The sequence below is a fragment of the Aspergillus chevalieri genome, chromosome 2 (genome assembly GCF_016861735.1).
Source record: "Aspergillus chevalieri M1 DNA, chromosome 2, nearly complete sequence".
NCBI lineage: Eukaryota > Fungi > Ascomycota > Eurotiomycetes > Eurotiales > Aspergillaceae > Aspergillus > Aspergillus chevalieri.
Window position 1 is genome coordinate 1,256,326 of NC_057363.1, and position 13,279 is coordinate 1,269,604.

At 47.7% G+C, this 13,279-nt stretch overlaps 5 protein-coding genes across 5 annotated transcripts; 3 read left to right on the plus strand and 2 right to left on the minus strand.

The window, feature by feature from the left end:
* Window positions 1-31: 31 nt before the first annotated feature.
* Window positions 32-3,790, minus strand: set1 (histone methyltransferase SET1; the record flags this gene model as incomplete). Its single annotated transcript, XM_043284731.1, has 2 exons — window positions 32-135; window positions 190-3,790. The coding sequence occupies 2 exons, from the start codon at window positions 3,788-3,790 to the stop codon at window positions 32-34; spliced, it is 3,705 nt and encodes a 1,234-aa protein (XP_043133493.1).
* Window positions 3,791-6,186: 2,396 nt separating this feature from the next.
* Window positions 6,187-8,570, plus strand: gfa1 (glutamine--fructose-6-phosphate transaminase (isomerizing) GFA1; the record flags this gene model as incomplete). The annotated part of the gene is made up of 5 exons (XM_043284732.1): window positions 6,187-6,191; window positions 6,261-6,563; window positions 6,647-8,040; window positions 8,115-8,276; window positions 8,350-8,570. 5 exons carry the CDS (start codon window positions 6,187-6,189, stop codon window positions 8,568-8,570), a joined length of 2,085 nt encoding a protein of 694 aa, XP_043133494.1.
* A 705-nt stretch (window positions 8,571-9,275) lies between these two features.
* On the plus strand, window positions 9,276-10,027 carry ACHE_20431S (lumazine synthase RIB4; the record flags this gene model as incomplete). The annotated part of the gene is made up of 3 exons (XM_043284733.1): window positions 9,276-9,318; window positions 9,381-9,546; window positions 9,610-10,027. The coding sequence occupies 3 exons, from the start codon at window positions 9,276-9,278 to the stop codon at window positions 10,025-10,027; spliced, it is 627 nt and encodes a 208-aa protein (XP_043133495.1).
* A 138-nt stretch (window positions 10,028-10,165) lies between these two features.
* Window positions 10,166-11,314, minus strand: ACHE_20432A (proteasome core particle subunit alpha 7; the record flags this gene model as incomplete). The annotated part of the gene is made up of 5 exons (XM_043284734.1): window positions 10,166-10,507; window positions 10,564-10,890; window positions 10,964-11,122; window positions 11,182-11,247; window positions 11,312-11,314. The coding sequence occupies 5 exons, from the start codon at window positions 11,312-11,314 to the stop codon at window positions 10,166-10,168; spliced, it is 897 nt and encodes a 298-aa protein (XP_043133496.1).
* Window positions 11,315-12,148: 834 nt separating this feature from the next.
* On the plus strand, window positions 12,149-13,079 carry ACHE_20433S (uncharacterized protein; the record flags this gene model as incomplete). Its single annotated transcript, XM_043284735.1, has 2 exons — window positions 12,149-12,247; window positions 12,309-13,079. 2 exons carry the CDS (start codon window positions 12,149-12,151, stop codon window positions 13,077-13,079), a joined length of 870 nt encoding a protein of 289 aa, XP_043133497.1.
* Window positions 13,080-13,279: the final 200 nt, after the last annotated feature.

Below are 13,279 nucleotides of genomic sequence, written 5' to 3' on the forward strand. Positions count from 1 at the left end.
AAGAAAACGAAAGCTTCCATGGTGGTTGCTCTCAATTAAGGAATCCTTTACAGCCAGTAGAGCCGCAGAGACATGGAATCCTGTCATCACTGTCCCATTCCCTTTCAAATTTGTAGTCATAAGTCAATTCCTCGTCTGGACCATCATTAGTCAGACCAGCTCTAACTTGTTCGAGTACAGGTGACTTACCTCGCTCAATGTCTCTCAAAGCATATATAACGATCCGTTTACTGCCATCGACCTTGATGATCTTGGCAGTACAATTAGGCGTACAGCTGTGGTTAATAAACCTGGCGATGCCGCCCCGTTTCGTTGCATCTATGACGGTGTTCTCATCGATACGGAAGAGATAGCTGCTGCCAATGCCACTTTTCAAGTATTGCCTCTCTCTCATATCTGCGACCTGCTGTCGTACCTTCTCTCCTACATATTCGATGATCATATCGTTCGCTGATATGTTTTCCTCGGCATAAAGCCCCCAGTTGTGGATCGCAGAACGAGCGAAGCGTACAGGCTTTTTCCGTTTCTTCAACTGGTTGAAGCGAAGAACATCGCCGTCTCCACTTTGCATGGGAAGGGCTTGTTTCTGCGCATTGATATCGGCAATAAGACGGCGGTTATTGACTCTTGTTGATCTTGAAGTTGACTTCGAAATCGTTTTCGCAGCGGCAATTCTGGCAGCCTCAGCGGCAGTAGCTTGAGGATCGCTCTTCGCTTTAGCCTCCCTTTCCTCTCGAGCCTTCTGGACCTTGATCCGATGGGGTAGGTATTTTGACTTTTCTGACTCCAATATTCTCTTCCTCCCCTCTGTTCGAGCAGCGCCTGTTGCATTAGCGACGTAATAACCATGAATGATCGTCTCATCATGCACAGGACCAATATCCCCCGGACGGTTCAGGGCTTTTATCTCCTTTTGCCTCCACGCCCATGCTGCTAAGTTCCCAAGACTGGCCTTCGGGTGGCCTGCTAGAACATCTCGCAAGAAATGTAGATCTTCTTCATCCTTTATCAAATTCTGCCAACCATCGAGATCCAGGATAATCGCCTCGTCATCCAGGACAGTTGGACGGGGTTCGTCGTTAGACACCCGCCATTCCACTTCCGTTTTTGATTCTTCTGGGTGACCCGCTCCATCAATACCATCAGCAGAATCATGTACTTTTTCAGCATGGTCCTTCTCGCATATGGAAGCCCCTAGGTCGCATCTCTCTGAAGATTCCTTGGAATTCTGATCTTCTTCTAATATCGCAGAGTCCAATACAATGTCTGAGGGACAATTCGTTACAGTTGTATCACCTTCTGTTGCGAGTGAGGCAGGCGATTTCGACTGCTCGTCTTCAGTTTTGCCGACGGAACTGATATCAAACGATTCCTTGTTTTCTTTTTGCCTCTTGCGTCTCTCATGGACTTCGTTTATTCTCTTTCTCTTGCGAGATGTCGGAGAAAGGCCATTAATTTCATTGGATTCCGGATTGGGTGCGTTCTGCGTGACAAGATCAGACCCCTCCGTTTCGTTGTAATATTGACGTACCGGGAGTTCGGTGACCGAGGTTTGTAAAGTTCCAGGCATAGATTGCTCATCGTTATCAGACCCCGAATCACTTGAACTCATTCGGCTAAGAGGCCGGCTCTCCTGCTCGTCAGTATCCCTGGTGAACGGTGTTCGTTGATCGTCATCTGAATCATCGTGATCATGTAGTTGTTGTAATCGGTGGTAAAGAGGCCGCACTTCCCTCCTTCGCACAGGTTGTTTGCGCCTTTCATCCAAGAAAGCATCCTCCCGGTTTAAACGATGCGCTTTTCGAATCCGCGGAAGGGCAAGGATATTAAGATTGGACGTGCCGAAAGGCCGTTGAACATTGGACAACTCCGAGCGGGAATCCGGTGTTTCGCTGGATGTATCGAAATCAAGACGAAATGTGGGCCGTCTGGTCCCTTCTGGATCAGGAATGCCTAATTTCTTTCTCTTAGGCGCATGGCGATCTGGATCAAGATAATCATATAATGCAGGTGCTGCGATGCGCGATTTCACATCTTCGAGAAGCTTGTCTTTCAAATCTCGGATAATCATGGTCAAAACTTCCCTGCAAGGATCCAAATCGATCACCCGGAGTTTCTTCTCTTCCTCCACATCAATCTCGGCCTCCTTTTCCAATCTCTCTGCTTCGGCTCTCTCTCTATTCTCCGCTTCGAGGCGTTCAGGGCTTGGGCTTCGCTCGTAATTAGGGTTACCGTATGGCTGGCTTTCCATGTTCATGATATAGGTAAACAGTGGCTTCATGTGACATATTTTGTAGCAGCGTTCAGTTTCCTCCTCTCCGCGCCGAGAATTTTCGAATATGATATAGTATCCGGTCTTATCGCAACGAATATCTTTCCAGTTGAACAGCTTGAGTCTCTTTTTCAAATGTGGAACAGTCGTGCTCAAAACCGGCACATAGCAATGTGCGATGAAGATATAGGGGTCACGCTTGATTTGGTTTAGCACTGGTGTCTCTTCAACTAGAGACGGTACGGCGGGCTTCGAAAAGACTGCCCTCGGCCCTTCAGGTATGGCAGGTACCGGGCGCATCGAGGATCTCCCCGAAGGACCTTTCGGTGCTGTTGGAGGAGGCTCGTTCCTCTTGGGTAGGGGATCAGGTTTTGTTTCTTCTGCTTTCTTTTGACCCAACCTCCGAGGATCAGTAGCCTTGGACACAATTTTTTCCGCGAGCACACCATCGCGATCCAATTCCACCCTTATTCTGCGAGTTCCAATGCGTTGCTCTTTTTTGCATTCGAGATAGGCTCGTTTGGCCGCGCTGGCTGCAAGTATTGGACTTCCCCCCCGAAACGAACTAGTATCTTTGTATCTGATGGAGCAGATACCCAGGAATCTGCCCGTAATAGGATCGGTGCGATTGTTGATTTCTGCGATCTCCCCAAAACTCGAGAAAAGCGCGTTTATGGGCGCGATTGGGGTTAAGGGATCAAATCCCGTGACCGCTATCTGCGTGGGAGGGCCAGGGCCTATCGTAGTTGCCGAGTCATATGGCCACGGTTTCAACGTATACGGAGATGGCCGGAATTTTGGCTTTTGTTTGCACCCGGCTCCCCGGGTATAATTTGGGATTCCCAAACGGGGATCCGGGGGGCATCCGTTTTGCTCGTTAGAAACAATTTCCACATATTCCGGTTTCCTCCGTCTGTCCTTTGACAATGACGATGACCGTCGGTCGCTATCGGGATCGTAGACCAACTTACAACCGCTGACCCTATTCCCAATGGCATGTGTCTGCGGTTGAGGGGTAGGAGGGGTGTGCAGAGGCGTTATAGCGGTTCGTTGCTCTTCGCCTCGAGCTTTCACCTGATTGGCATCGGCAACACCGTTCATGATTTTTGTCGGCCGAGGACTTGATTTACAAGGTGGAGATGATTCAACATTCGTGAGCGGAGTGAGTGTGTCTGGATGCATTTCATTCAAGTGTGGCACACCGCTCTGGGAAAGTGAAGAACCAGCTGCTGAAGGTCCTGTACTCATAAAGCTCAAAGATCCAATTCCTGTAGTTTCGAACGATATCTTGCCCGATTCATCATGCGACCCCGAACATTGGTGAGCAAACGTATCACTATGCATCACGTCCTTGACGGTGTTGGATTCGGCGAAGCATGCAGGGCGTTCCTCGCTGCTCTCGTGCTCATTCTGAAGTTTTGGACGCGGTAACTCCTGGGCGGCTCTGGAGCGCTTTTGTTGGAGAACTGACGGTGCAGTGGGAAAGAAGTCTGCGAAGCCGGCTGTGGAGCGCGACATGATGGGAGATGGCTACACGCCAAATAACGAGATGCCGCGATCACTTGGCAGCATCCTTAACGAAATATGGATCGCCTAGTATGAGTACATGTATCCAGGAAGCTCTCCTGATGCGGGCGAGATGGAAAGCTTCAGACCTAAGGTTTCATTGGAATTGCATGAAATATTGAAAGGAGGGAACGCTGCAAGTTGGGCAAGAGAAAGTGCGAAATCTTGGGTTAAAAGGGAAGAAGATAACGAGATTGAAAAAAAGGGAGAGAAAGAGAAAGGCAGAAAGAGTTGAGGTGAATTGGTATATGATATAAGTAGCGGGTGTTGATGTCTTTCGTAGGAAGTGTTCGGACTCTTGAGAACTTTCCGATTAACGCGACCCAAACGGTCCCGTCCACGCGAACAAATCACGGCGACAATGGCAGGACACCCTAAACAGCAATGACTAGTGGTAAATGAAATTTTCAACAAGCATGATTCTATCAAGACAAAGGGTTTGAGAGTTTAATGTGGAAAAAAAAATTCTGTATGTGTCCTCGGGTACGGTATAGGAAGAGGATAGGCGCGCGGGCAAAAGGACAGAAAAAGGAAAAGAAATAGCTTTTCCAGAAACATAACGGTAGGACATGACTGACTACACAAAGCTCCCACAGCTAGTTAGTCCAGAGGAGGTTCAACGAGGATTGTTCATCGCCTGGAATTCATAACCTTCAACTGATGTTGAGAAACCGCTTCCTCTTGAGACCCGAATAATGCATCGAGAGTAGTGTAAAAGCATATGGTAATGTGGCCAATCTGAACTTCTCGGCCACCTCAACACATATCATGGTGCAGGAGGGTACACTTGCATACATTTTGCGGTAACCGGCGAGTACCTTCAAGTTAAAAGATGCGGTGATACTACGGAGTACTATGTAAGTACTAGTATTATGTACTTGGTACAGAATAATAGTGATTCTCTGTCTATTCCATATGTCAACGTTCTATTTTTAATAACGGTAAATCGCTCGGGGATTTTGACAACTGAAGGACGTCTCTTAATTCCCATAACAGTCTTCCATTCTTCCTTTACGGACAGTCCGAGGACCAAACCAATTATAGTAATATGCGCTGCGCCGAGGACTCCGTAATGCAAAAATAGCAACTCTCTTATGGGCTTGGTACCTCTTTCCATGGGAAAAGATAATTAAGGTCCCCCCCGGTACATGCCCCAAGTAACAAAACCATGCTATTAATAAATTTCTCCCAAAGGCTGTGTGTGTGTATGTGGAAAACGAACGACTAGAAGATTCTCACGTCATAATCCTAGATTTCGCATTAGGTGCTGATACGGTGTCCGTACTATGTAGTTGTACTACTTACTTCATACGGAGTACTTCTGAGAATGTGCCAATGTGCCAATGTGCCAATGTGCCAATGTGCCAATGAGTATGTACATACTTCATAATCCTTGTTGTACATAACACATGTTACAGATAGTAAGCAAGTAATCTTTCAAGTAAAGTTCAATACTCTCACTCTACAGAATACTACTAGTAGTTTGCTGCATGCAATTTTGCCCATCACTTGGATATACACTACTACTATGTACATACTAACGACAGTTGCCAAGTCTCACACTTTGTCGGTCAGAGAATCCATTACAGACCGCATGCCCTCATTCTTTGAATTCGATGTGTTAGATTTTTGACCTCTCGTGGCAAGTTGGCAGCAGGTGGAGACCAGCCAACTGTAAAAGGCATTCATACAGCATACAGAATATGCACAGAGGACTCCGTACTCCGCAGTAGTAGAAGTAGTATTCCCATGGAGGTTGTCGGCCAAGTGAGACATACCGACCGACTTGTGTGAGGCGCAGGCGCTCGTTGGCCACTTCCGTTCTCCATTATTACTATTAGTAGTAATGGGACTAGTAATTGGGAGTCTCCGTAGTTTTACTAACATTGGGTCCTGGTCCCGGTCCATACATAGTGGTAGGGAAAAAAGAAAAAAAAATTTCCCAGCAGCAGCTTCCCTTGGTTTGGGTGGTGGGTCGATCTGACCACATAAAACATAGACAGCTCCCCCTCCTCCCTCACAAAGTCCGTCGATCTTGATCAACAACTTCTCTCTTCCTCTCTACTCCTTCCTTCCTTCCTACCTCCTCCCTCCGTCTTCCCCTTCATAATTCCAATTCTTCCCTTCACCATCTCCATCTCATCTTCCTCCCTTTCGTACAGAAGCAAGTCTTTGTTTATTTGTTTCCCCGTTCACCAAACCGATCTCAACCTGTAGGGCATCCTAGTCCTCCTACTTATCCTGATCCTGCTGTCCCCTCATTCAGCTGTTGCTGACTTTGGCTTTCTCTATCTTCTAGGACACATACATCTCTCTTTCCCTCTTTCATCATCTTTTCATAATTCACAATGTGGTATGTTTTCCCTCCTTGGACACATCACATAGTTTCCATCTTGGTCTGGAGATTCACTAACAGACGCAGTGGTATCTTTGGTTACATCAACTATCTCGTTGAGAGAGACCGTAAATTCATCCTGGACACTCTGCTCAATGGACTTTCGAGACTCGAGTACCGTGGTTATGACTCGGCCGGACTTGCCATTGACGGCGACAAGAAGAAAGAAGTGGCTGCCTACAAAGAAGTCGGCAAGGTTGCGAAGTTGAAGGAGCTTATCAATGAATGCAAGCCGGACTTGACCAAGACTTTTGAGTCTCACGCCGGTATTGCTCACACACGCTGGGCTACCCATGGTACCCCTTCCCGCCAGAACTGTCATCCTCACAGGTAGGCTCATTGCATATTCCTATATGGCACCTCCATTTTCTGTTCAAGAGTGCTAATTGATGACCGTGTTCTCTTTTTAACAGATCTGACTTGAACTGGGAATTCTCCATTGTCCACAATGGAATCATCACCAATTACAAGGAACTCAGAGCTCTCCTGGAGAGCAAGGGCTTCCGGTTCGAGACAGAGACCGATACCGAGTGCATCGCTAAACTTACCAAGTATTTGTTCGACCAGCAGCCGGACATTGACTTCACCGTCCTCGCAAAGGCCGTCGTGAAGGAACTCGAAGGTGCCTTTGGTCTCCTTATCAAGTCCGTGCATTTCCCTCATGAAGTCATTGCGGCTCGCAAGGGATCACCTTTGGTGATCGGTGTGCGGACTTCGAAGAAGATGAAGGTGGACTTTGTCGATGTTGAGTACTCGGAAGATAAGCCCCTTCCTGCGGAGCAGGCCTCGCAGAATGTGGCCATCAAGAAGTCCGCTACGGGCCTCCTTGCTCCTCCCGACAAGTCGCTGCTGCACCGATCTCAGTCTCGTGCTTTCCTCTCCGATGATGGTGTTCCTCAGCCCGCAGAATTTTTCCTGTCTTCTGACCCCTCTGCGATCGTCGAGCACACGAAGAAGGTCCTTTATCTCGAAGATGATGACATCGCCCACGTCCACGAGGGTCAGCTGAACATTCATCGTCTGACCAAGGATGATGGCACCTCCAATGTTCGCGCCATTCAGACCATCGAACTTGAACTGCAGGAAATTATGAAGGGCGCATTTGACCATTTCATGCAAAAAGAAATCTTCGAACAGCCGGAGTCTATTGTGAACACCATGAGAGGTCGTCTGGATGTTGCCAACAAGCAGGTGACACTTGGTGGTCTTCGGCAGTACATTTCGACTATCCGCCGCTGCCGGAGAATTATTTTTGTTGCCTGCGGAACCAGCTACCATTCATGCATGGCCGTGCGTGGTGTTTTTGAAGAACTCACCGAGATTCCAATTTCCGTAGAACTGGCTTCCGACTTTTTGGACAGACAAGCACCGGTCTTCCGTGATGACACCTGTGTGTTCGTCTCCCAGTCCGGAGAGACCGCAGACTCTCTCATGGCCCTCCGCTACTGTCTGGAACGGGGCGCCTTGACGGTTGGAATTGTCAACGTCGTCGGATCTTCTATCTCCCTCCTAACACACTGTGGTGTTCACATTAACGCCGGTCCTGAGATCGGTGTGGCGTCCACGAAGGCGTACACATCGCAGTTCGTGGCTATGATCATGTTTGCTCTTTCTCTCAGCGAGGATCGCGCCTCGAAACAGAAGAGACGGGAGGAAATCATTGAATGCCTCGCCAAGGTTTCAGAGCAGTTCAAGGAGATCTTGAAGCTCAACGAACCTATCAAGCAGATGTGCGCCAAATTTTTCAAACACCAGAAGAGCTTGCTTTTGCTGGGACGAGGCAGCCAGTTCCCAACAGCCCTTGAAGGTAGGCACATATTCCTTTCCCTCCCTTCCCTCTGATCTATTCAACTTGGAATGGTATCTCACGATTACACACAGGAGCTCTCAAAATTAAGGAAATCTCTTATCTCCACTGTGAAGCTGTCATGTCGGGTGAGCTGAAGCATGGTGTTCTCGCCCTTGTGGATGAGAACCTACCCATCATCATGATTCTCACGCGTGACAATCTTTTCTCGAAGTCCCTGAATGCGTATCAACAAGGTGAGTGGAACCATACGAACGATGCCAACAGTTCACATGAAACAATATCTCTGACACCGGCTTTTCTCAATAGTCATTGCCCGCAGTGGTCGTCCCATTGTCATCTGTAACCACGATGACCCCGAGTTTTCTTCAGCCCAAACAGAGAAGATCGAGGTTCCAAAGACCGTCGATTGTCTTCAGGGTCTTCTCAATGTCATCCCGCTGCAGCTCGTTGCTTACTGGCTCGCTGTCGGGGAGGGTCTCAATGTTGATTTCCCTCGCAATCTGGCCAAGTCGGTTACCGTCGAGTAAGATTGCTCCGGCCGGTAATGGAAATGTATGGTGATAGATTGTGGGACACGAGACTCAATACCGTATCCCCCTCTTTTATTATATCCCAATCACTCGTCTTTTTTACCTACTTTAACGTATTTCTTTTCCTTTTCTTTTAATAGCCTTCGTTTTCAATTATGACTGGAAGAATGCGAATGTTGCACTCATGCATTATGCATCCTTAATTGTTGCTTGAGAATCTCGAGTTTCATGGCGCTTTTTTTACCATTGTTTCATACAGAGGAGTATTGGTTGGAGAGTAGCGGGTAAGATTCGCGGTTTCAGTGGCAGTGGGATCTTCCATGAATTCAATACATAGTCTTATATGGGCATGATATGCACAAGCTAATAAGACTACTCTGTCTGGACTAGCGCAGATAGACACCCCTGTTCATCTTAGTTCTGTAACAGTTGTGACAATAATCTATTTTAAACGTTGGTCAGAAGTGGGGGATCATCTACTTGGGTACGTAATAATACATACACAGTATAATCCCACCACGCAATTTACTGGGTACAGTAGTACATAGCTCGGATCCCCCACCATATTCCAGATACCTAATAATTCTCACACCACGGCACCCGGAATTATTTAATGCTACATCGTACACAGACTCTATTACATTGAACAACTGAGAAAGAAGCTATATCTTTATTTTTTTCCAAGGGATAAAAGAGGCAAAAATGGCATCTTTGAAAGGACCAGGTGCTGCACCGACCTATGACGGTGAGATATGATTATCACTCTTATTGTCTGTTGATAGTAATTTCTCATCAATTCCTCGACAGGTTCTGGGCTCCGGATCGCAATTGTGCACGCGAGATGGAACATGGCGATAATTAGCCCTCTGTTGGAGGGTGCCAAAAAGCAGCTGTTTTCGGCCGGTGTTCGAGAGGAAAATATCACTGTGGAAACCGTCCCAGGCAGTTATGAGTTGCCATTTGCTGCTCAGCGGTAAGCCAGCATGTTTAGACTCTTGAAAGGGAAACAGGAAACGTCTAACAATGCCTCATTCAGGATGTATGCGGCCTCGCAGATTCAAGCTGCTAAAGGCTCCCCGTCAGCCGAAGGCGTGAGTGCTACGGATCTGCTATCATCATCGACTACGGATCTCAGCAAGGCCTCTACCACGACATCACAATCATCTGCTGCATCTCGACCGTTTGATGCTGTTATCGCCATTGGTGTCTTGATCAAGGGATCGACCATGCACTTTGAGTACATTTGTGATGCCGTGACTCATGGGCTGATGCGTATCCAAATTGAATCCGGTGTACCGGTCATCTTTGGCGTGCTCACCCTCTTAAACGAAGAACAAGGCCTGGAAAGAGCTGGGTTGGGTAAGAGTGGCATGCACAACCATGGAGAAGACTGGGGAAATGCTGCCGTGGAGCTTGGCGTGAAGAGAGCAAACTGGGCTGAGGGTAGAGTCTAAACAGGTGGACCGAGAATTAAGCTGGATAGAGCAAATGGACACAAGACTAGCTGCCGATAGTATTATGGCGGCGTTGACTTGTTCATCTGATATCTATTTTGAATACATACTGGGCGTCTTTGAATCATTTCAATCCAATCATTCCTCCATCCGTTCACCTTCATTGGCGGTGCCCTTCGCACCCTCGTCCTCGTCATCATCTTCTCCTTCCAAGGCTTTCTTTGCTGCATTCTCCGCTTCCTCGAAGAGTTCTTTCGGCACTTCCTCATGTCTTCCCTTGGTAGGACCATCCAGAGAACTAATCCAGGTCATCTCCAGCTCAAAATCCTTGTCCTTGCTATCTTCGTGGGCGACATAAATGATTCGAGCGGCTTCCTTGACAGCATCGACCAGGCTCAAGTTACCGGAAACCAAGTCTAATTTCTCAAGTTCGGCTTTCGCGGCTTGCCTTCCCTTTCCGGTGGCGGCGCCATAGTAACCCTGGGAAGAAGTTAATTCTCGGTTATCGCAAGCGAGTAGGATAAGCAGAGACACACCCAATAAAGCCCACTGGGTTCAATCATATATAGCCCAGGCCCACCGGCCTTAGCACCTTCGACCTTTCCACCGGCTCCCGACTTTGGACCAGTTCCGACTTGGCCGTCAACAGCCAACTCACCTTCGGAGTCCCAGCCTCCAACGATAGATGTCACGCCGAATGGTCGCACGCTAGAGTAGAGTGTAAAGGCTTGAACATAGCTTCCAAGGCGGTTGGCAAGCGCCGAGGTCGGTACGGGCGCCTTGTATACGTTTCTCCAAGACGAGGCTTCGTCCCTGGCTCGGGCAACGAAATGACGACCATCGGGGTTGAGTCCGGCTGATACCTGGAATTTGAGGGTTGCATACATCAGTACCGAGCGCTCGCAGTCACCCAGGAGAATAATGAGGGGAACTCACAATGCCAACATGGCGATCCACTGTTGCTATCTTCTTGTTCGCACCCGGTTTCAGAAGCTTGCTCGTGATTATCTTCTCTACAGCCAACACGACACCATCTTTACATCTGATACCGATAGCTGTTCCTCCATTCTCGACCGCCTTGGCTGCATATTCCACCTGTGAATGTGATCAGTGAAACGAGCTCGGACGATTGTCTCATGGTATGGGAATTATACCTGGAAATTCCGACCATCTGGCGAGAAAACGGAGTTGGAAAGATCGTAACCAGTACCAATGGATGTCTGATTTGGGTAATCCGTTAGCAAGAGGCAGCTATTACGTTGTGAGGCAGCAGGGCGGACAGACCATGGCTTGTCAAGGTGTCCCACCGAGGAACGTCAGATGATGAGATACAACAAACTGCTTGTAAAATCTAGGATGATGGTAAGGAGAAAAGCGCCAAAAGCCGCTTCCAGGTTATGTGTGATGGATAGGATCTGGTATGTTAAACTGAATGGTGGGTTGAAGCTCTGGAAGATAAGATACAACCTGTAGCTGGAGGTGAGCTGCATTCGCGTCACGGGGTTTCTGCCTTATCGCCCTCTTTGTGCCTCAGGTGTCTATATATACGGATTGTAGGTGCACTGCATGGTATGGCGTACTTTACTATGTCTATTATTACTTTTAGTATATGATGCCACTATTGATACCTGCTGTTAAATAAGCTACCAAGCTCGAACGCTCTCATGTATATGGTAGCGCTCATCAATGCGGCATCAACCGAAGTATATATCTCGGACTCAATTAACTAGTTGTACTTACCATCGTAGCAACAGCGAGAAACTCCCAACCACAAGCTAACTTAGTCATAATAGTACTCGTCATGAAATATTTTTACGTGCACTGTATACACCATCTGATTCGTTCCTGATTCTTGCACCACCTGGAAAATGCTGGCCATACATCCGAGTGCCCAATCCACTCTCTTTGGGCATCGATATCAGTCATTTGACTTTCATGTGGGATAAACCACGAATAAATACATCCAGGCCCCTAAATAAGAATACAGGCTTTTTACTATTGTCATTATCTTTTGGATACTTACTGGTATGTTGAGAAATTTGCTGGAAGAACGAGCATCATCATTTGCCCTAACTCCTGCATACGACAGTATTTATTCATTATCAAATCGCACGTTGAGACATGTCTTCATCTATTTTGCACCGATGTCCATCATGTGGACAGATAACCGACATATCCACGTCGCTTGCTGCCTTCATCGAGAATCCCCATTGTAGCCAGGTAATATTTTTCCACTACCTACATCGAAAACAACAGATACACTGACTTCATGCACATGTAGTGTGGACTATCAGCGTCTGAAAGTAGCCTAAAACTGCAAGAAGACCTCGCTGCGCTCTTCGACAGACAAATGAGCATGGGGACCGTAGAGGTTCCGGAAACCCCAGAGCCTTCTTTGCCTGCTTCGCCTACTTCTTCTTCCCAGCCATCTCCCATTACATACAGCGTCAGCCAGCACTACCATCATTCCTCGCATGTAGCGCGACAGACCCAGGTGGTCGGAACTGAAGAGCAACAGTCATTTGGTACATATTCAGCCCCAACGGCAACTGATACGAGTAATATACTGAGAAGTTATGATATTGACCCATTCACGCTATCCCCAAGGCAAATTGAATTGTTTGAGGGCGCCATACCGGAACAGAAGTCACGCTTGATTCAAATGTGGCAGATTTGCCCAGATACAGCGGAAAGAGGCCCAGCAACAGGGGCATGCTTTCTCAATTACCAATATCAATACCATGTCAATACTTTCGTGGAGGATCATGGCATGGATGGCATGGCGCAGGACGAGGATGAAGACGAAGATGGACAGCAGTATGCAGAGCCATACATGGCTTCGGGATATGAAGCCCTAGCCCAGCGTGACTACGAACTCTCTGGGCGAAAGAGTTACCAGACATCTCTACCAAGCGAACCCACGACTGGTGCTCCCTATAGACTTGCGAGTGATCCAATTTACGAGAGCAAGCGATGGTGGGAGCATACAAACCCGCAGCCAATGGAGCGCCAACACGGCGCATTTGAGCAGCCCCAGCATTCCATGGTCTAGATTTGGTTGTATCGTCTGTTTGAAGAAGTACTGGGAATAAGGAGTATCACGGCTCTTGTCATATTTACTTTACTGCTTTTTCCTTTACCTCTCTCTCATTCTCTTTGAACATATGAGTTTAATGAATGGAATATCTTGCAATGCTGTCTGCTCTCTTTCGATGTCAGCCGATGGTATACCTGTTATCCACTATCCGACAA